Genomic DNA, 23,353 nt, shown 5'->3' on the forward strand with positions numbered 1-23,353 from the left:
TCCTCCTTCTCCCCCCCCCCCCCCCCCTCCTTCCTCTGTCTGTTTATCACTGTATGTATTACATTGTGTGTGTGTGTGTTTGTGTGTGTGTGTGTCTATTTACCACAACAAGTTGCCACTTATCAGAACAACGAAAAAAGCACGTTATTTCAAGCGATAGGTTTTATTTTCTGTACCTTTTTTTTATTGATTACCTAATTAAGCTGTAACAGTTTTACAATTTACACCTGCGTGTGGCTGACCCAACAATGGGTTAACACCTGTTTCTTTAAGCACAGCTAGGTAAAGATGTTTTTGTAGCACAGTTTAGTATTTTGTGCTTTCAAGGTTAGTCCAGTTCAGATATTTGTGGGAGTGGGGGGACAGCCCCCCTCCCCCACCCCCACCCCCACCCACCCCCACCCCACACCCCAAAAAAACGGGAAAAGTTATCATTTTAAACATTTTAAACTACAGCCCACATAACTTCTGTATATTGTTTTGTTGTACCACACGGTTTGAAAGAAATCTTACTCTCTCTTTCTCTTTTTCTCTGATGTATGGCCACTACCAGCTCAATCAATGCTCATTAACCAGACTTACTTGAACAGGATTAAGTATCGATGATTCTCTCACCAATGGTAGCGGAACGGAGTGGTCGGGTGGTAGAGTGCTAACCGTACGTCCCGAGTTCGGATCTCGGGCCGGACTTGAGACTCCTAGTTGTCCTTGAGACCACCCGGATCTTACCCGACTCACGTAAAGGAAAGTAGAGGCGGTTGGGCATAGTGTTGACAGTACAATATCTTCATATTCCGAGGTAAAGAAACGCGGACTCTACTTCATCTGTCCTATACTAAGTTTCATACATACCAAAAAAATAAAGACTGAAAAATTTGCTTAAAATAATTTTATTACATTAATTTTCAAAATTTAAACAATTACACGTTTTTTTAAAATCGTTTTAAATTTTCAGAGTAGGGCTAAATACTTAGTATTTATTCTGTTAATAAAACTAGGGGGGGGGGGTAAGTAAATGATGCAATGTATTTATTATTTCCAAAACATAAAAAAAAACACTTTAAGGATAAAACAACTTCACAAAAATTTAAGAGTTAACTTTCTATTAATAATTTTCAGCATGAATATTTAAGTTCACAAAGAGAGAACTGCCAAATCCTGTCTTCATAATAGTTGTCATGATGACTCTGAGCGCCTCGAATCGCTTGGCCGTCACCCACCCGCAGCGTCATTGGGCCGTCCCAAGTGTTGGCGTCATTTGTCATTTTGCAGTTACATAACTTCTTATTGGGGACCCGACAGCACTGAAAGTTGAAACGACGATCCTCGTAGTAGTTGTCGTTGTAACTCTGGATCCCAACGATAACTTTACCCGTCGGACAAACGAAGTTGACTGGGTTATCAAAACTGTTGACGTATCCTGGGGACAAATAAACATAAACATATGCGGTTTAAAAATTTAAACATACCATTTAAGCGTGTTGAATAACTTACAAGTATTGTTTATAGCTTTTACAATTGCTTGAAACTTAGCTCCCTTTTTCTCTTTATTTCCTTCTTTCCACCCCCACTCCCCCCCCCCCCTTTTCCCTCTGTCTTGTTGGTGTGGTGATTCAAGGGCATGCTACTCCTGGTGGTATCTTGAAAATAGGAATGAAAATTATCCATATGCTAATATTATACATATAACTAGGCTTTCGAAAAATATAGATGCTTAAACTCGAACCCTAAATATATCTTAGGAGTGGTTCAAAGAAAGATGCGCAAAAGGAAAATGCGCAAACAGAAATTTGCGCAGACAGAAAAATGCGCACACAGAAAATGTGTATTAAGAAAAATCTCATTCTCCCGGGCGCCGCCATTAATAAAGTTTAACTTTTTTCCGCAGAAATTTTCTCCGAAGTGTTGTCATCAACTCCCTAAAGTTTCATGGCACTTGGATAAGTGGTGTTAAACCGCACCCGACTTTAATTCTTACCATATATAGCGAAATCGAATCGCGCCCTGCTGGGGCGCCACCCTTGCGAAATAAAAGAAATTGTTTTCACTGAAACCCTTCTAGGAAAATTCTCAACAACTTCCACTTAAGTTTCAGGGTGATCAAATGAAAGGTGTAGCAATGCACAAAAGACAGACAGACAGACACACACACACATTGGTACATGTAATACACACATATATAGATAGATCTATTTGTCATACTTAGCTTCCACTACGCACGCCCTACCTCGAGTTTGGGTGGTAAATTTCTAGATGGCACCTAATTAAATAAATTCTTTACCGCTGAAAGTGCAGTCCGATGTTGCGATTTCTTTTCTGCAGGAAAATGCAAAGCGTCTGTCTTCGTAGTAGTTGTTGTGTTCACTGTAGATATAGCTCAACACTTCACCAGAAGGACAACTGAAATCAAAGCTAGCATCGTAGTCATTTATAAAATTTTCAGTCCGCACTATGGCCAAAGCGGCGCAGAGTAATATGAGTTTGAACAGAAACATCATTGCTCCGTGTCTCAGTCGTAGAGGCCGCTTGCTCAACAAAGTCGAGAGAAATGCCTTTTATTTTGCAGCTCTCACTATTAACTTGTCGGTATAGATTTTTTGTCACCTTAGCTAATGAGCTTGCAATGTATTGTAATGTTCATATTTTGATTCTCTCACTTGTTATGATAATTGCAAACAGCACCTCGATTAACAGAGTCGTCTGTCAGAAGAGCAGAAGAGCGAATGCAGAAGGGAAGCCGATTATTATACGCTTTTATATAATTTAAAAAAATGCTCAAAGGAAAAATACACAATAAAAAAAATGCTATATGCGCTTTTCTCTGCGTGCACTTTTCTCTGTGCGCGATTTTTGTTTGCGCAATTTTCTGTTTGCGCATTTTTTTTCGCAAATTTCTGCTTACGTTTTTTTTCTGTTTACGCATGTTTCCGTTGCGAATTTTTGTGCGCATTTTTTTTTGCGTTTTTTTTTCTTTTGCGCATTTTTCTGGAGGCCATGGGCTCCACCTTTGTAATTTTAATTTCAATGCATGACCAGATGCAATCACAGAAAAATGGATGAATCACCCGCTGCACCATCTGCTTTTAACGGCGGATCAATCGCCTGCTGTTAGTTGTTGATCTATCACCTTTTCTGGCACCTTTTTATTTTATCAGATTCAATAACTGCAAAACACAATTGAACACCACAGGGGCTAAACGACAGTTGTCACACTTTTTCACTTTCGAGGAAAAGCGAAATTTTGTGTTTGCAGACTCTGGTAGCCTCATACGTGTTATATTTTGAAATAAAAAATTATTTTTTATTAAAATTGGTTCAATCCTTGATATGTAGTAAGTAAAGTTCCCTTTCAAACCTGACGGTCTTTAGGGCAAGTGAAGTAGAGTTCACTTGTTTCTGTGACCTCGGTATATGAAGAGATAGTGTGGTCAGCACTATGCCCAGCCGCATTTACTTTCCGTAACTTGAGTTACGGTCTACTGACTTGAACCCGGATGTGCAGTCCAGCTCTCTACTGCTCTACCACTAGACCACTCCGTCCCTTGATATGTAGGTGTATTCATTTAGTTACAAGGTCGAACCACGTGTTCAAAATAAATTTAAAAAAAAAAAATGCATACCAATTTTGGAGTTATGTTGTTTTTCCCTTGTTAGTTTTTAAACCGTGAGACCACAACAAAAGTTTTTTTTAAGATGGCCACCATTTTCCGTTAGGTACCCTAACTTACATAAACACAAATAAATAAATAAAGCTTACTTTCTAATTCAGAAGTTGTTTTTTTTCTAGAGCCTACACCCTTAATGCCTATAGGCCCCCGGATAATTTGTGGCGCCACTGCCTACGTTGTTGATGATATAATTTAGCTTTTATATCTGTCACATTTCATTGTTTCTAAAATATTTTTTTCTGAATTTTCAAAATCTGGGGTGGTGATGTACCAATAAAATCAATGCTTAATTTTAAAAATTCAAAATTCACTTAAAATATACAATTTAACTTACTTTAAAATCGGTATTTTAATGTATGCGTAGTTTCATTTCATCAGTATAATATTTTAAACTAATCACTTCAACAGTAGTTTCAAATTTTAATTTAATGATCAAAATATGGTTGTATTGTAGGTCACGTATGTCAACTTGCCCAACTTAATAGCCCCACCACTCCACTACCCACCAGCTAAATAAATTCTTCTGTACAGCTCCTATTATACCACTCAAATAGAATATACAAAGTACAAATAGAACATAAAAACTACAAATAGAACATAAGAACTATAAATAGAACATAAAAATTACAAATTGAACATAAAAACTACAAGTTGAACATAAAAACTACAAATACAACATAAAAACTACAAACAGAAAATACTACAAATAGAACATAAAAACTACAAGTAGAACATAAAAACTACAAACAGAACATAAAAACAACAAACAGAACACAAAAACTACAAACAGAACATAAAAACTACAAACAGAACATAAAAACTACAAACAGAACATAAAAACTACAAACAGAACATAAAAACTACAAACAGAACATAAAAACTACAAACAGAACATAAAAACTACAAACAGAACATAAAAACTACAAACAGAACAAAAAACTACAAATAGAACATAAAAATACAAATAGAACATACAAAGCACAAAGCAATGCATGAATGTTGAGTTTATTTTCTGTGCAGTAAATCAGTTTAACCATGCATAAGTTATAAATGACAAATATCAAGTATATAAAACAAGTACCTCCTATAAAAATGGAATAATTCTTTATATCAAGTCCTGTGTAAGTAACATGTAAGATTTTTTTAAGTGCCGTTAGAGCATGGGAAAAAAAACTACGAGAAAAAAATCTTTTTTGCAATATTGAAATATAAATACATTGAAATATGTTCTAAAAAATATTTGAGTAAAAACATACAAGTCAAGTACAGCATGCAGAGTTGTAGAACCTGATCTAGTTACTTGCCTGGTGTAAGGGAATACAAAGTATATACAGGCTCAGCTGCTGAGCTGAAATTGTGACACTTATTTAGTGTAGGAATATGCTTGAGATTTATAAAACAAAAATTTAAAATAAAATTTAAAAAAATGTTCATTAAAGTTGGCCACTAATGTTGTAACACAACTGATTATTAGTTTTCTTTTAACCTTTCATCACAGGTAAAATTCCATAAGTCATTCAAATGTTATAGTTATATAACCTCCATGAAATGAAAGACCTAAATGTGACTAGGTTTTTTTTTTGTTTTTTCCGATTGATCAATACAGGTAAAATTTTAATTTACATCATCTCAATGTGTAAACTAAACTTTTTGCTTGTCCTTAAAACTAGAAAAAAAAAACAATAACTCAAAGGATAAATATGAATGGACAGACGCAGTCCAATTTTTTTTTAACACTGAGGAGTTTCTGCATCTTTGTTCTTAGGTAAAAAGTTAGATAATCAAATTTTGATGAGCAAGATTAGAGTTACCTCCCATACAACAAGCAAAAAAAAACTGGACACAACCATTACCATACAGCAAGGCTCCAAGGTCAAGGCTAGTACAATCAGCTGATAATATCAAGAGAGATATGGGGGCATACAGCAAGCATGAATGATAGAAGATATGAAATCCAGCATGCCTCAAGAATGATGAGGTGGGGGAACTTTAGAATGATGGGATAGTGAATAAATAGATAAGTGAAAGTGAATCAATGGAAGGATGGGATGGACAGTGAACCTATAGAATAATGGGATAGTGAACCTATAGAATAATGGGATAGTCAACCTATAGGATAATGGGATAGTGAACCTATAGAATAATGGGATGGTGAACCTATGGTATAATGGGATAGTGAACCTATAGTATAATGGGATGATGAACCTATAAAACAATGGGATGGTGAACCTATAGAATAATGGAATAGGAACCTATAGAATAAAGGGATAGTAAACCTATAGAATAATGGGATAGTGAACATTTAAAACAATGGGATGGACAGTGTACCTACAGAATGATGGGATAGTGAACATATAGAATAATGGGATAGTGAACCTATAGAATAATAAAACAATGAGATGGACATTGAACCTATAAAACAATGGGAAAGTGAACCTACAGAATAATTATTGAACCATGGAATAGCAAACTCTTAGAATGTGCGTTGAAATCTAGTCATATTATACCTGAACAAAAATAAACTGACAACTTTTAACAATTGTGATACATTCAGCAGTGAATTTGACATCTTTACATTAAAATCTTACGCAAAAGCTTCACTTTGGTGATCAATACACTCAACAGCCAATAAAGCAGATATTCACAGGGAGCAAAAGGTCTGAAACAACAACCTCCCTCAGCTGCCCAGCTTGTCATTACATAAATTCATTTTAAATTCGGCAACAACGAAATTGATACTATATAAGGCTACAATAAAAGCTACCATCCGTAACACTGACCTGTAACAAAAGCTAGTAGCACAGATATCTACCTACATCTATAAAGCAAGCATGCTGTCTACATGAACAGCATAATAAATAAAATCTGGCACAGTAACTACATATTCAGCTTTGCTAATTTTTCGCACAGATATATATATATATATATATATATATATATATATATATATATATATATATATATATATATATATATATATATATATATATATATATATATATATATATATATATACACATATACATATATATATATATGTATATATATACACATATACATATATATATATATATATACACATATACACACATATATATATATATATATATACACATATATATATATATATATATATATATATATATATATTCAGCTTTTTAAAAAGTTAATGGTCTACACATCTAACTATAGCAGCAAGCCACATGATGAAGTCCCAGTTAGACCAGAAGATAAAAAATTGTTTCTGTAAACTAGGTAAGTGATGCAGTGGACTAAAGAAAATTATTTTACCTTTTAAATTAGATGTAGCATCTATACAAAGCAAGGAGGATCATCTAAAGACAATTTTGTATCAATGTATTGTTTAAACTGTATAAACTATGAGATGTATCGATAGATATTCAAGGAAGAACAAACTAAATTGACAATCATGTAGAGTTTTACGACACCTCACAAAAACTGCTTACTAGGTGTGTATCTGCTAACTACACACCAAACGTGTACCTTCACACTACACAGCAAATGTGTACCTTCATATTACACACCAAATGTGTACCTTCACACTACACAGCAAATGTGTACCTTCATATTGCACACCAAATGTGTACCTTCACATTACAAACCAAATGTGTACCTTCACATTACACACTAAATGTGTATCTTCACATTACACACCCAATGTGTACCTTCACATTACACACCAAATATGTATCTTTCACATTACACACCAAATATATACCCTCACATTACACACCAAATGTGTACCCTCACATTACACACCAAATGTGTACAGCCATATGACACCAAATATGTACCCATTAGATTACCATACAACACTGAAAAAAAGCTGGAATGGTAGACTACTTAGTACCACATATTCCAAATAGCTTATTAAACTAGCCCTGAACCTAAGGGAGGTAATACAATCAACATCCACTTCTGACTATTAAATTGTAAATAGAAAAATGGACAAAACAATACCCAATATATACTGAACATCATGCACAATATATTTGATTTTTTAAATATATATAATGTTAAGATACATTTTAAAAATTGTTCATAGATAAAAATAATTAAGTAACAAAAACAAAAGAGATCCCCCTAAGAATTTAACAATATAAACCTATGTATTAAGACCAAAATACATAAAAATCCCATGAGTTAATTTTGTTTGCGCTCATCAAGTTCTATCCTCAATGCTGCATCAATCATATCACTCACCTGATTGTACTCGTTATACTAATTTCAAAAACTTTAATTACCAAAAAATTATTACAAGCCCATTTTACATTATATTTTGTTATCCTTTTATTAGCAATAAAATACACTTTCATAAGAAAAAGAAAAGTTTTAAATGTACAACTGACTTTGGTGATGAATAATAACACATGAAGGTACAGTGGAATGTAAAAGTGAATGAAATAATACAATCCATAGTGACACTAAGTAGAGGAATTTAACTAGGTGAACCCATACAGGAAGTAGTACAATTTATTATGGTACAACAACTGGTAGATTTTTTCTTTTTAAACAATGGTTACATTTGATTTATAAACATATGCAACATATGCCCAGGGATTATTTCAGGCATTAGGCTCCTGGGTTGGCCACTTGAAACTTCTGGGAAAGGGGCAGGTAAAGATTGCAATTTTTTTTTCTTCTTTTAGTCAGTGGCAGATTGGGGAAGTGGGGTTTAAATTGGGGGGGGGATGCCTGAACAAAACACTGAATATGTCAAATCTGTGAAGTAAGAAATAGTATTACATAATAATGAAACAGGAAGTAGAATTCATTAAATTTTTTGAAAATGATTAAAGGAACAAATATTCATTAGATGAAGCATTTTTCTTCTTCTAACCCAAATCAAAGAAAACTTAATAAATTTAATACTTGGTTATGGCACTTTGCTGACCAGGTATTATCTTAGCCTGTTATCCCCAAACATTTCCAAATCTACAACAAGAAATATCTACTTATAAAATACATTATAGGTATAAATATATGTAAAGTATGTACACATACATGTTTTCATATTGAGAACACACTAGAGATTTATACACTGGGAAAATTTGAAAGAAAAAAAAAATCCCTTTGAGGCAACAGACTTGCATATTGTAGTGACATACTTTGAATAAATACGAATGGTCTTGTCGTAAAAAAAAAAATAATATTAAAAATGTTCTGATTTCTACTCATGGCAGCCAAGTTCAAATAAATACTAGTAAAATAACGGCACTTTGGTGGTAAGATGGTCAACTCATATCTTTTTGATTGATGACTTTGTCAACAAGGTAAAGGCCATCCCTGGGCAATCCTCATCTAGGGTGATATACGTGATAATATAGTACAAATGTCATAACCCGTAAGGGGCAATGTGATTTCATGACGTATGCTAGCTTTCTTGCACTCGTACAATGAGAAGAAAATAAATCAGACACCCATGAAAGATGGCAATGATTAATTGACAGATGCTTGTTGCCTTGCGCTCATAAGATTTTTTTTTAAATCAGAAACATTTATCAGAAACATTTATGAATCAGGACTATGATAGAGAGATAAAATAATGCCTTAGTTCTGTTGCTCGTAAATTTTAACAACTTAAAGGAATGAAATGATGAATAAGCATAGACTACTCAAACTTGGAATTACCATATCTGAATCATCATTTTCCTAAATTGAAATATATACCCAATAGAGTTAAAGTGTTTTAATATTTTAAAAATTTCAAGTGTTTTAATATTCATATATGTTTTGTCCATTATAATAATGAACACACTTTGTGCTGTTATAAAGTTATATAATTTGTGGGATATGGGACATGACATGGTCAAAAAAATACATACAATATATTATTTGTGAAGTTTAAGTTCTTCATCCTGGTTTACCTCCCCTATCACAAGCAATTGTGTTCTTTGTTCAGTATTTATTCATAGTACAAATATATTTTGGAGCTAATTTAATTCAAAATTTTTAAACAAATGTTGTAGTTCATTAATTCAAGATTGCTATCAAAATAAAAGTTGGAGTAGATTAAGTATGAGGTTGCTAATCAATGTTATCCATCAAATCATGGATGAAGGCTACACATCTATGTTAAAGAATAGTATCATAATAAATATCCATGAAATTAAACAGTCCCACGATTATAGTAGCTTAGAGATAACCCATCTAGCCTCACCAGCATTATACAATAACAAATAACATTGCACATGCAATGTGTTGTTTCTTACTTTAAGGGACACTAACAACTCTATTGATGGAAATATATTTTAAAATCTTGTTAACAATACTTGTTGAAATACAGCAGAAAAACCCATAAGTACTGCAGTTGATGAGTAATTGATGTCTGGCTTGGAGAGATGACATGAAGAAAATGACTTTAAAAATGTTTACAAGTGGAGAATACTGTGCCAAGTGCTTACATTTGGCGGAGTCCAACGTTGTAATATGAAAAATTCTGTCCTGGTTGATCCTTGCTTCCGTTTGGCTATCCACCACTCAAAAAAAAAAAATGTATCCACATTATCCTTGCTGTAATTTGATTATCCAACAATCAAATACAAAAAAAAAAAAACTATTCCAACCATCCAACATTGTAAGATGAATATTCTAACCCTGTTATCCTGGTTTTCATCTGAAAGTTCAACATTGAATTGTGAAAATGTTGTATCTGTATTAACCTTGCTTCCATTTGGCTAAGTCCAACAATGAAATATAAACAGTCTATATTTAATATCCCATGGGTCACAAGTTAAGATAAGCAAAATTGTAATTGGATGGTGGTGGGGGAATGGGCGGAGCTTCTGCTGGAATGGGCACACCTTCTGTGTCAAGCATTCTCATTTTGATTTCCATTGACAGGAGAGTTTCTAGATCTTTGTTTACCATTGAACTTGTCATCTGAATGAAAGGAGAAATAATTCTTAATATGGTAGTGGGAAAAGTATTTATTTTAAAAAATAAAAAGTGCATATAACAACAATGTGTGTGTGTATGAGTTTATATAAATATGTAAGCTACATCTATATATAAGAGATATTTGTGAAGAAACAAAACATGGATTAAGCCCTTTATAAAATAGATTTGTGAATACCAACATGAGAGAAAGCACCAATGGTACTAAAATGACTGATAACACTCCAAAAAGCAAACAAGGTTGACTTTTCCAAGACAATTATAGATATTTCCTGCATTTGTCACATGAATTTTAAAAATTTCAAGGAAATATAACTACTGAAACTTAAGTTTAAAATATATTGGACACCATAATTTGTGGTAACCAAAAAAAAAAAAGTCTGGTTTAATTTTCCTAATCACAAATTACAATAATTTTTAAACACGTGACATTATTTTTTAATGACTCATTTTTCCTTCGTCATATATACCTCAAAATATGTTGCCTCTGACATGATGAATTTGCTTTTTACTCAGAAATAATAATCAGAAAAAATACAGAGATTTAATAATAAACCTGGTTAAATTGATAGCAGAAAAGAACAGATATAAAAAAGAATCCACTGAAAAAATTTTCTGATTTGGGTGTGGGGGGGATAGGTGTTGGAAAAACAATTCTTTGAGCTCCGACAGATTTCTTACCTCATTGCCCATCAGGAAGTTCAGACCATCAGTCCACATATCAAACTCATATTCAGAGGTGGCCACAAAACAGATGGGGTCTGTCTCAGGTTCAAACTTCAGTGAGAAGGCTACGTTAGTGGTCTGCATCTAGATTGGACATAGATATTTATAGATTAAAAGCAGATATTAAAAATTGGCAGATTCAACGCAGATATTATGAATTGGCAGATTAAACTCTTATATTACACATATTATTAATTTACAGATTAAACACAGATATTACAAAAATGACAAATTATAATTATATTACACAGATATTACAAATAGGCAGATTAAACACATATTATAAAATGACAGATTAAACACAGATATTACAAATTGATTAATTAAATACATATTAAAAAGTTACAGATTAAACACAGATATTATAAATTGACAGATTAAACAGGGATATTTCAAATTAAAATCGCAGTGAGAAGGCTATGTTGGACATCTTAACTGTGAAGGTAATTGTCTAATGCCTGGTTACATATAACAACCAAATACACACCCAGGTGGGCCTTAGTGGAAGTTGAGAATCTGTGTGATTGAAGTCAATTCTTATCAGAATTCAGGGACATCCTAATGACTTGAGCCAAGAATGGCACTTTCATTCCATAGCAGGTTCATGACTTAACTAATATCAGTGTATATTTCTTTCATTCATTGAACTTGAGACATAGAGGAATACCGATGGGCACATCAGACAAATATGTGACACATGTTTAGTAAAAGAAATAATTGGAACCAGAATAAAGATTAGACTCAAGAAATTGAATGAGTTATGGAAGCTATCATCTCAATTAGATAAAGATTGGACTCAAAAAATCCCAACAGTGTGACTTGATGTTGCTTTAACTTACTGGTCTCCTAGCCTTGGTTTGATTAATGTGTGGACAATCTCTGCCAGTCTGTAGTTTCTGGATGTCTGACAACAGCACTGGGGAGATATACAAGTACTTTTGTAGAACACTCTACAGATAATGCAAGTACTTTTATACGATAGAACACTCTACAGATAATGCAAGTACTTTTATACGATAGAACACTCTACAGATAATGCAAGTACTTTTATACGATAGAACACTCTACAGATAATGCATGTACTTTTATACGATAGAACACTCTACAGATAATGCAAGTACTTTTATACGATAGAACACTCTACAGATAATGCAAGTACTTTTATACGATAGAACACTCTACAGATAATGCAAGTACTTTTATACGATAGAACACTCTACATATAATGCAAGTACTTTTAATTTATAGGCTACAACACTCCAAGATAACAAGTACTTATAAAGGCTACAACGCTCTACAGATAACAAGTACGTATAAAGGCTACAACACTCTACAGATGACACAAGTACTTTTATAATCGACTCATCATTATAAAGTTTTACTATTTGAACTATTGATGCCAGGCTTACATTTGTTTGGCAACTCTTCAAGAGATGGACTCTCTGATTCCCCACAGTCACCATAGTGAAGGGCCTTGTGGTTGGGTGCCAAACGCCAGAACCAAAATTTATCTGTTTAAATATAAAATACAAGTTTTACTGTCTAAAAATGAATTGTATTGAACAAATATCCAAGTGGCATCTCTGTATTCAGTACCCACCTGTCCTGACACACCCAGTTGCTCTTACCCAACTATTGCCCTGACAACCCAATGGTAAGTACCCACCTATAGCCTTGACAACCCAGTGGTCAGTACCCACCTTTGGACCTGACAACCCAGTGGTCAATACCCACCATTTGCCTTGACAACCCAGTGGTCAGTACCTAACTTCGCCCTGACAACCCCGTGGTCAGAACCCACCTATAGCCTTGACAACCCAGTGGTCAGTACCCACCTTTGGACCTGACAACCCAGTGGTCAGAACCCACCTTTTGTCTTGACAACCCAGTGGTCAATACCCACCATTTGCCTTGACAACCCAGTGGTCAGTACCTAACTTCGCCCTGACAACCCCGTGGTCAGAACCCACCTATAGCCTTGACAACCCAGTGGTCAGTACCCACCTTTGGACCTGACAACCCAGTGGTCAGAACCCACCTTTTGTCTTGACAACCCAGTGGTCAATACCCACCATTTGCCTTGACAACCCAGTGGTCAGTACCTAACTTCGCCCTGACAACCCCGTGGTCAGAACCCACCTTTTGTCTTGACAACCCAGTGGTCACTATCCACTTTTGGCCCTGACAACCCAGTGGTCAGTACCCACCATTTGCCTTGACAACCCAGTGGTCAAAACACACCTTTTGTCCTGACAACCCAGTGGTCACTAACCACTTGGGCCCTGACAACCCAGTGGTCAGTACCCACCTTTTGCCCTGACAACCCAGTGGTCAGTACCCACCATATGTCCTGACAACCCAGTGATCAGTACCCACCTTTTGCCCTGACAACCCAGTGGTCAGTACCCACTATTTGCCCTGACAACCCAGTGGTCAGTACCCACCATTTGCCCTGACAACCCAGTGGTCAGTACCCACCATGTCCTGACAACCCAGTGGTCAGTACCCACTATATGTCCTGACAACCCAGTGGTCAGTACCCACCTTTTGCCTTGCCACTCTTGGTGTACTTGGCAAACCTGGTGCCAGACACCAGGTAGTTGAGCCTCTGTTGCTTGATCAGGTCCATGATCTCAGGCTTGATTTGTTCCCTCAGCTCTCTGGTAAAGTAAGGGAAGGGGGAGGTGGGGGGAGGGTTAAATTTTAACACAATGTCTCACAACGGTCAAATGTTACATGTGGCAGTCAGTAGACATGACAGTGTCAACTGCAGTCAATAGACATGACACTGTCAGATGTTACATGTGGCAGTCAGTAGACATGACACTGTCAACTGCAGTCAGTAGACATGACACTGTCAGATGTTACATGTGGCAGTCAGTAGACATGACAGTGTCAACTGCAGTCAGTAGACATGACACTGTCAGATGTTACATGTGGCAGTCAGTAGACATGACACTGTCAACTATTATCTGTCAAGGTTGTCAGTAAATAACTCCATGTCAATAGTTAACAGATCAACAGTAACATTGCCAGGAGTTTTATCAAAAGTATAAGAACATGTACAGAAATCACAACAAAAGTATAAGAACATGTATAGAAATCACAACAAAAGTATAAGAACATGTACAGAAATCACAACACAAAACATTTTCCTCCTACATGATGGGCTTGAGTTGTGCCCCCTGCCCTGCTTTGATCTCCCGCTCATTCTCCCAAATCTTGTTGATCTGCGCGTACGTCAGCGAATTAATCTTCGACCTGAATGTTTCAAAGGATGTCGGCAGCTGATCCAAACACCTGGTGATCTGCTCCCTGACCACGTCCAGCACCTACACAAAAAATTTTAAAACACCACCAGTGACTTACCCAACAGCAAATGAATTTCTCTTGTAAGTAAGAAGCATTGTATCCACTTATAAACACAAGAAAGAAAACCAAACAACTCCCACAAGACAGAACCAGATAAAAATCTAATCAGCTGTGAGAAAGATATCATGTGATTACCACTGAGGTTAAGACTGGCACAATACTGTTCTCATTATTTCATAGTGATAAAGAAATATAAACAGAATTTTAGGAGTGTTTTCAGTGAACAAATCCTAACATCCTAATTAACAAAAGAATATTTCTCATCAACACATAAGCCACCAAGTTTTATAGCCAATGAATTGCACACATCATAAACAGTGACTAAGAGTTGAAGACACATAAGACACAATACTATAGACAAGGATATGTACACAGCTGGGTCAAAAAAAAACAAAAAAACCTTTACAACAAATCTATACAATCCTGGTTCACGCTGACCTAGTTACAGCATGAAAGGTCACACTGACCTAATTACAGTTACAATCTGGTGTTGACAGGTTCATTAAGGCTGTGATTATCAGTGAAGAGATTACAGGCAACCAGAACAGAGATAGCTACACACAGGAAACAGACCAGGTCTGTGTAGTTTAGTAACAGGATGGGACTTCAAGTATCTCTTGCAGATAACTCTACTTAAAATCTAACTAATCACTCCAGAAGATAGGAGGCAATTTAACTTAATTTCAGGTAAAAAAAATCTGTCTAATCACTTTAGAAGATATGAGATAATTTATTCAGATATTATGTAAACAAAACCTGACTATCTAAATGTAGAACATATATGTTAATTATCATGAGTAAAGATGATTGGGAATTACCCGAAACAAATCAAGGATTTTTCCTGATGGAAATAAATTAGAAATTTTAAGGTAATATAAATACTACTGTAAAAAAAAAAAGAAGCAATGTTTTTTTTTTATTTCTCATTTAAATCTAAGCAGAAAAAAATGTTTTCTGAGAAGAATTGAGTTTCCTAAAATAAAACAGGTGTATCTCTAAAAATGTAGTTGCACAGCTGAACATCATTGAAAAGTTCAAATGTGTCCACACAATTTATTTAGTAAAAACAATTTTTTTAACACATTAATAGTTTAAAAAATCCTTTTTTTTAATTTGTAAAAAAAATAATTTGCTTACATTTTGAAAATTAAGCTTATATAAAATAATGTCAATTACACCTAGAAAATGTAGTAAAATTAATTGTCAACTCACTTTTTGAAAATCATCTGAAGTTGCTTTCATTTCTCTCCAAGTTTTGTTAAGTAACTGAATACATATACAGAAAAACTCCTCAAATGGCTTATCATGGGAGAAAAACATTGTATAATATGTTTCCCCATCATCAGATGCTGAAATATGAAACAAATTTATACAATGATATGTAGTAAATTCAGGTGTATATCTTAAGCAATGATATATAATTTCAGGTGTATTCCTCTTAGTTAACTAATGAATCAAATAATTATGGCTTTAACCAAACGGATACTTTAAAATAAAGAACAATTGATCTTAACTAACTAATGTCTACATTCATTTTATTGAAACCTGCCTGGATCAACTAAGGTTACCTAATTAAGGTAGATGCTTTGGTCAAAGTAATTTTGAATTAAAAATAATGTTTTTCTTTAGTTAAATAAAAATAATGATGGATACTTTGAAAATGAAATAGCTCTTTAGTGCAATAAGGTTTTTGTTATTTTAAAGCCATATAAAGCGACAAGTTTTAACAAGACCTTTTGAAAGTCAAACATTTAACATACGTGGTTCTCCAATTTTTAGAATGTCGCACAGAATTTTGGTCAGCATCTTGCTTGCCTGGACAAATGGACAGTCATGGTCATCTTCTCTTGTGCAGTTCTCTAAAACCACCTAGAATTGTAAACAGCTGATTTTTTTGTTTCATAAAACTAATCATAGTTTTACATAAAATCATGGTTAAACGTTTCATAATGGTTATTACTTCAAAATTTTTAATGCTAAGAATATAACACAGGCTAATTCTTTAGTGTCAAATACAACTTTTTTTTTTTAAATATGCTCTTATCACTGTAAATGAAAACTAAGTTTAAAAATTCTTTTTTTTTAATTATTAAAATTCAGCAGTGTGAAAAAAATATAACCGAAAATGTTATTTATTTTCACCTACACTAGTTTTCCACCTTAAAAAAAATCACAATTTAAAATCAAATACAGATTAACATAGTGGACAGATCAATATGCTAATACTACAACTATTACCAGTGTAATGATTTTACCTTGACATAGTTTTCTCCGTGGTTACGAGCAAAGTACAACATGACATCCAAGGCTAGAACACCTGGTGGTACATCAATAAAGTCTTCCACTGGATTTGATTTCTGCATGAAAAACATGGTATCTGAGCCTAGAGTACTAATGGTACATAAGATTTCCACTGGATTCAGTTTAAGGTAAAGTTTTTAAATTTATTCAGTTAATGTTTAATTGCAACTGATAAGCAATTTTGATAAATTAAAACAACCTAGACCTACATTCAAACTACTAATAGATTTTTATTTCTAAATTTTTTTTAAATAAAAAAAAGAAGTTAAAGCTCAGCTTCATGCAGATAAGTTTTACTTTCACAAACAATGAAGCCTGTATGTGTGAAAAAGACAGCACATAAATCAAATAAAATCCTAACTATTTAAAAGTGAGTAAAATAAAAACTTAATCTATTAAAATAATTACCTCAAATCCAAGTTTTTTATACTCTTTGGCAGAATTTTGTGACTTGCGAACTGTGTTTATATTAGGATCACCTTCCACATCAAAAGCTATTCTACGAAGCTCTTCAATTTCACGTAGGATAAGCTGAACAGGTAAAAGGTAAATCTTATTGAATAAAACTTAAACATCAGAATTTAAAAATTACAATATATATTATGGAACTAAATATATTCAAATCTCCTCTTTAAACAGATCAAATAAAGTATTCTTTATACACAGCGACAAATTATTTCTAATTTACACAAATTTAGTATACTGCAAATAAATGCATTTGATTTACAAAGTATATTATTATTAAAATAAAGAATAAATTATGAATTCACAGGATCAGGCAAGCATGGGACCTGTTTCAGATGTGAAAGTAGTTTTTACCATAACAATGTTTATTAAAACATTGCCAGAAAAAATTACTGCACTCACAGGATCATGGACGTCAACTGGCTTCCTCATCCTGTCTTCATTGAGATTAAGCAGCAAGGTCTGTAGTACATACAGTTCATGGGCCATCCCTGCACCAACATTCTGACCACGGATTACATTCTGGACATTGGTGGGAGAACAAGGATTTATCAGAGTGGATTACAGAACAATTTACAGAAATAAATTACTTCAAGAAAATATAGTTTAAACCTTTTTATTTCTACTCAGTTTTTCAAGAAACACTGCTTGAAAATAAATTTTCTTTAAAAATAAAACAACTCAATTTATAACTCACACTTAGAATATTATTTCGCATCTTCTGGGACTGAAGACTTTCTGCAATTTTCTGTAACAAAAAACATGGCAAGTATTACCATCTGACTTTTTAATACATGATTTATCTCTAGGTACTTCTTATTACATAGCTCAACACCAATAGAGTTTAATGGCCACAACTGACCTTCCTTTTTGTTTCATCTGCTTTAGTAAACAATGCATTGATCAATGCTATGGCATTTTTCTGAACATCTGCACTTTTACTGTAGGAAAAATCAAATAGTTTTATTTATTTTTATAAATAAATGGATAAATAAAAATCAGAATCATTTGTTTTTATTAGATCAAAATTACAATGGTAAGTTTAAAAAAGTAGAATGGTAAAGAACTTTTTGTGTATTTCAGTCAAAAACTAACATTTTTCATAACAATCCTTTCTCAAATAAAGAGTTTTCAATCAACAACCATTACAACAAAGGTAAATGGCCCACATTATTCTAATATTGTATAAAAGTTGTATAAAATGTACCAACCTTTCTAAGTGGGGTATAACATTGACTGGTGTGACTACCTGCTCTATAACATTTTGGCGGGATGAACTGGAGATGATAAATATAATAGTCAAACATATGTACTGTCATTTCTTTTTTACTGTGATAAAAACGTTGGTCAAAAGGGCAGATAAAGTAGAATTAATCTGCATCAATAGAAGCAATGACAAAACAAAACTGAGGTCAGTGCAATGCTCAGCCCACTTATCCCCCACTAACTTGAACCAGATTCCAATCCGAGATAGCTGGTATCAGAGGTGTGAGAGGAAGTACAGTGAATTCAAGGCATTTGGATAAGCTATTACATGCTCTACTGATTGACAACACAACCCCATCGTATCACATCTCTTCCCCACCTAGCTACATCTGTCCTGGTTATCTATCCTAGCCAATTCCCTCCACCCCACTCCATCAGAGTCCCAGTCTTAATGGTGTCTCCCTTACATAATTATGTTGGTGTCAAAATGTCTTGGTGGTGTCTCCCTAACATAATCATGTTGGCGTCAAAATGTCTTGGTGGTGTCTCTCTTGTGTAATCTTGACAATCACTACGTCACAAAATTTTGATCACTCTATGTATACAAAAATTCTCACTCACCAATACAGAACAACAGATTCAAGAATGTCTAATGCTGACTGAAGACAGGAGGTATCCAAGTTGCTAGCTGAGATGTTGACACAGTCAGCCACCTGCAAGATATAATAAAAAAAACATTACTACACTAAAGCATTGTATACACAAGGGGCAAGAGAAAAGTCCTTTGTTTATTGTTTTAAATTATGAGTCATGTGACTATTGCTCAAGATCATGTGACTGAAATCATACAAGGCTAATGAAAAGCATAAGTGTCAAAGAAATAATCTGTGAGGCAAGTTTACTATGTGAATAACATAATAATAAGGACTTAATTTTTCTCTCTTGGGATAGTTTTTAAGTTCTTGAAGTTTTGTGTGATTATACAGATCAAACATTATGCTGATGATTTGGTGAATAAAACAATTTTAAAGAAGGTTTGTACAGGCCATAAGAGAATGTGTTTTTTATACCTTGTGTTAGTGTGAGGTTTACATTAGCCATTTTAAAAAGTTAACAACACATGCATTCTCAATATAAAATTATTGGTTAACTAATTTATCCATACAAACAATATAAAAACCCATAACTAATTCCTATACTATAGTTTAAAATCACTATCAAATTTAGCAATTTAGATAGCAGTCATGCTAAATCTATTAAAAATGTATTGCTTACCCGTCTGATAAAGTCAGGTTCTAGAATCTCCCACTGTACAAGACCATGCTCCATAAGGAAGACAAAAGACTTCAGGGCATAAGCCAGTGGATCCCCTCGGCTGATAATGTAAAATAACACATTAGATTGGGTACATAGCAGTTCAGTTTATGTTACTGCTGAAAGAAAGTTACATGTAAAAGAAAACTATATATTAAATAATTGCTGGAAATTTTTTTTTAAATATATCAAGGGATATTATTAGTGTCAGCTCATGAAGAGCTGATAGAAAAATTTTACTAGTAGGAGCAGCTAAATGTTAACAAGGAAAGGGTTGTAACTTCTATTCACCGCCAAGCGACCCATTCCGGCGCTGGGACGAACTATCTATTTTTTCAACCATTTTTTTCTACCCATTTTGGTGTCCCCTAATGGTGGCACCCAGGCAGCCGCCCCACTCGCCATGCCCTAGCTATACTACTGCTTCTATTCATTCCCAAAACTCTTGTGAAGGTGATTAAAAGAGTATTTCTTAACCTTAGGATAGACACAATTCAATTTTTCTAGAGATAAACAAAAAATTAACACTAACGAGTTTCCAGATGTGACAATAGTGATAACCAGTTGGTGGCCCTCAATTTTGATGAACTCTTCAGCAAAAGAGATATCTGATGAGAGCAGGGACAGGTGTCGTAGGGCTGAATTTTTGTCTTCCTGTCTAGACCCACTCAGGGCTTGTCTAATATGTTTAGCTGTTTGGGCCTGTAGAATAAATTAGTTTTTTTTTCTCTATACATGAAAGAGTTTAGTGACATTTTGGTATAAAGCAGTTCAATGTATACCTCTAAATAATAATTATAAAAACTAAAAAAAGTGACTCAATTACTTTAACTCTGAAAATAAAAGGATGTGTGATAAAATAAAACTTACAGCTGAGAGAGTCAAATTCAAAACCTGTCCATCACGGATATCTTTACGATTCTGTCAAAGAGCAATAAAAAATATCAAATATAAAAATATATTTTTACAGTATTAATAACAAATCATTAGTGTACAACCACATATTAACCAGAGCTTATCAGTTGTTTTAATTTTGTTTACATAGCATGTTAAAAAATATCCTTTTTAATATAAAGATTTTTCCAAAAGGACTATTTTGAGTGCAAGATTAATATAATTTTATCTACATTGTAAAATAAGCACTTACTTTCTCAGTGATATACATTTTCTGATTGTTCTCATTGAAACGAAGTGAATATGAACTTGCGTCATCAATGCCCCATCTGTAGGCAAGTTCAATATGATAAATAAATAATTGTATAACTCCTCAAAACACTATATCAACCGAAAAGACTGCATAAGCCATGTTAGAGTCAATTAATAAAAGAAACAAACTGGTCGCTAAGACAGCAAATAAAAAATAACTTACTTGCTACAAATATCTTGTATTATAATGTCCAGAGCCAAAGTCTGCAAAAACAATTTTTATAAATATATTTTACCTTTCCTAACTTAAAATATCCAAAACTTATTTATCATATTATAAATAGGCCTGATGACTTTTTAATTTCAGAATTTAATTCAATTCTAGCACACATAAAAATAAAAAACAGCAGTATGCCTTAATACAAACCTGTTTAGTTAAAGTGTATACATTACTAAGAACTCATTAGACAGTGAAATACCATAGTATTTGCAGGTGTGCTAATTTATGTTTTACATTTTATTTGTTATCTTAAGAAAAACTATCACTTTTTTAGAATTGTCTAATTAATTAGCATGTAATGAAATCAACCCAAGTTACCTGATCAAACTGAATCAGCTGCCCCTGGCTTCCCTGGTCTTTTCTGTCTGGCATTATCACTGCCACTCTTCTAATGTTAGCACTCAAGTTCCTGAAGTTACTTGGCGTTGGGGGCAATGTCTTGCCCGTGTCAGGCCTGGTAACTGTACTGTTTCTGTGCTCCATGAATCCTGGCATCGGCAATGGCATTATACCCAAAATCTACAAATAAGTGGCTTGTAATTCAGTTAATTAGTTGTTAAACTTTTCCTGCACTTTGCATGAACCCATTGATTTAAGCTCTAATAGAAGATTGACTTTGTTGGTATAAATTTCATCATCCTTATTCATTCACTGCTGCGCCTGTGGGAAAAAAATTGTAAGTATTAACTATTTCATGTCAGTAGAAACTAGAATGATCTCCAATGTTCTCTCATTTAAGTTTGACCCTAATTGTAGCCTATGTGTTATTTTATCCACTTGTGTACATTTTATGCCAGTAGGTAGGTTACTAGATCTAATCTAGTCTATAATGAAATTATTGTAAACACTTTGACTTTGTGACTGCTTCACTCAGTGGTTGCTTATGCTTAGTAAATTTATAAAATTAGTTAATCTGAATGCTCTGATTGTTCTAGAAATAAAAGTAATAGTCTATTATTTTGCTTGATTGCTATTGCTGATGCGTGAGTAAGTTTAACGACTAACAAGTAACTAACAAAAATAAACTACTCAGCACTGTGAGTCGATGATCTGTAGTTGAAGACTCACACTGGGCCCAGAATGTGGGATCATCATACCGGTCCAATAGACTGACGGTTAAGTCAATGTTTTGTGTGTGTGATAGACTGGCTTTAGATTTAATTTTCAATTATTTGCTTCACTACGTAAACAATAAACAGTCAATTTAAGTATATAGTCAAATATAACTTTGTCAAAAGCACAGTAAATTAGTTAAAATATCATACCAACAAGCAGGAACTTAATGTAGCTGTCAGGATTTGTAAACAAGGAAGGTATTGTATCTATACTTCCGGGATTATTCTGCAGAGGGCGCCATGTATCGAGCACTGATAAAATAAACTTAAAGAGTAAAAGACGTCTATCAGGGGAGAGAATTTAATTAACCTTTGTGCTTTGTTTTTTTTCTTTACTTTCTCGTATACAAAGTATAATCGTGCAAAAAAAAATTTGAGATTTTTGCAAATCTCGGCGTTTTACACCTCCCTGAGTCGGAAAAACAGTTTTGCAATCTTGTCCGTGTGTGTGTATGTGTGTGTGTGTGTGTGTGTCTGTAAACACGATAACTCTAGTACCGTTACGTTACAGCTAGGTTGATGAAATTTCATATATTAGATCGTCTCCTGGCTGAGATGGCGGGATGACCTCTGACCCTGAAACGTCACTCGTCGTTTTTTTCGTTTTTTTCGTTTTTTTTAGGGGTCCGTTACACGACAATTGAAAAAACTGCTAATATCGCAAAATCTCATCATTATTTGAATGTGAGATGCTAACTAAATGGACGCCATGCCTTAAAATGTTCGAAATATTCACGAGATACGTGGTTTTAATTAATACACGCTATTTTTGTCGAGTACTCTTGGGAAAAACTGAACTGCCGCCTTAAACGGCCCAGTACATGGTCGAAACCCCCTGGTAC

General features: G+C 34.0%; 2 protein-coding genes and 1 long non-coding RNA gene across 3 annotated transcripts; 1 reads left to right on the forward strand and 2 right to left on the reverse strand.

The window, feature by feature from the left end:
- Positions 1-929: 929 nt before the first annotated feature.
- LOC131928956 (dermatopontin-like) lies at positions 930-2,525 on the reverse strand. Its single transcript, XM_059285138.1, has 2 exons — positions 2,282-2,525; positions 930-1,420 (listed from the first exon to the last, which is right to left on the reverse strand). Exons 1-2 carry the CDS (start codon positions 2,496-2,498, stop codon positions 1,116-1,118), a joined length of 522 nt encoding a protein of 173 aa, XP_059141121.1. The 5' UTR covers positions 2,499-2,525; the 3' UTR covers positions 930-1,115.
- A 4,287-nt stretch (positions 2,526-6,812) lies between these two features.
- LOC131928950 (engulfment and cell motility protein 1) lies at positions 6,813-22,761 on the reverse strand. Its single transcript, XM_059285132.1, has 22 exons — positions 22,662-22,761; positions 21,715-22,056; positions 21,340-21,380; positions 21,118-21,193; positions 20,841-20,891; positions 20,503-20,672; positions 19,932-20,031; positions 19,278-19,369; positions 18,662-18,727; positions 18,313-18,391; positions 18,148-18,198; positions 17,853-17,972; positions 17,394-17,516; positions 16,940-17,041; positions 16,445-16,553; positions 15,897-16,033; positions 14,475-14,644; positions 13,857-13,972; positions 12,722-12,823; positions 12,152-12,228; positions 11,268-11,396; positions 6,813-10,571 (listed from the first exon to the last, which is right to left on the reverse strand). Exons 2-22 carry the CDS (start codon positions 21,901-21,903, stop codon positions 10,416-10,418), a joined length of 2,256 nt encoding a protein of 751 aa, XP_059141115.1. The 5' UTR covers positions 21,904-22,056; positions 22,662-22,761; the 3' UTR covers positions 6,813-10,415.
- LOC131928951 (uncharacterized) lies at positions 15,208-19,385 on the forward strand. Its single transcript, XR_009383868.1, has 5 exons — positions 15,208-15,371; positions 16,950-17,113; positions 17,426-17,531; positions 17,758-17,982; positions 19,286-19,385. It is a non-coding gene; the product is annotated as an uncharacterized LOC131928951 (long non-coding RNA).
- Positions 22,762-23,353: the final 592 nt, after the last annotated feature.

Source organism: Physella acuta, unplaced genomic scaffold, assembly GCF_028476545.2.
Source record: "Physella acuta isolate Inbredline_101_S28 unplaced genomic scaffold, ASM2847654v3 ptg001575l, whole genome shotgun sequence".
NCBI classification, from domain to species: domain Eukaryota; kingdom Metazoa; phylum Mollusca; class Gastropoda; family Physidae; genus Physella; species Physella acuta.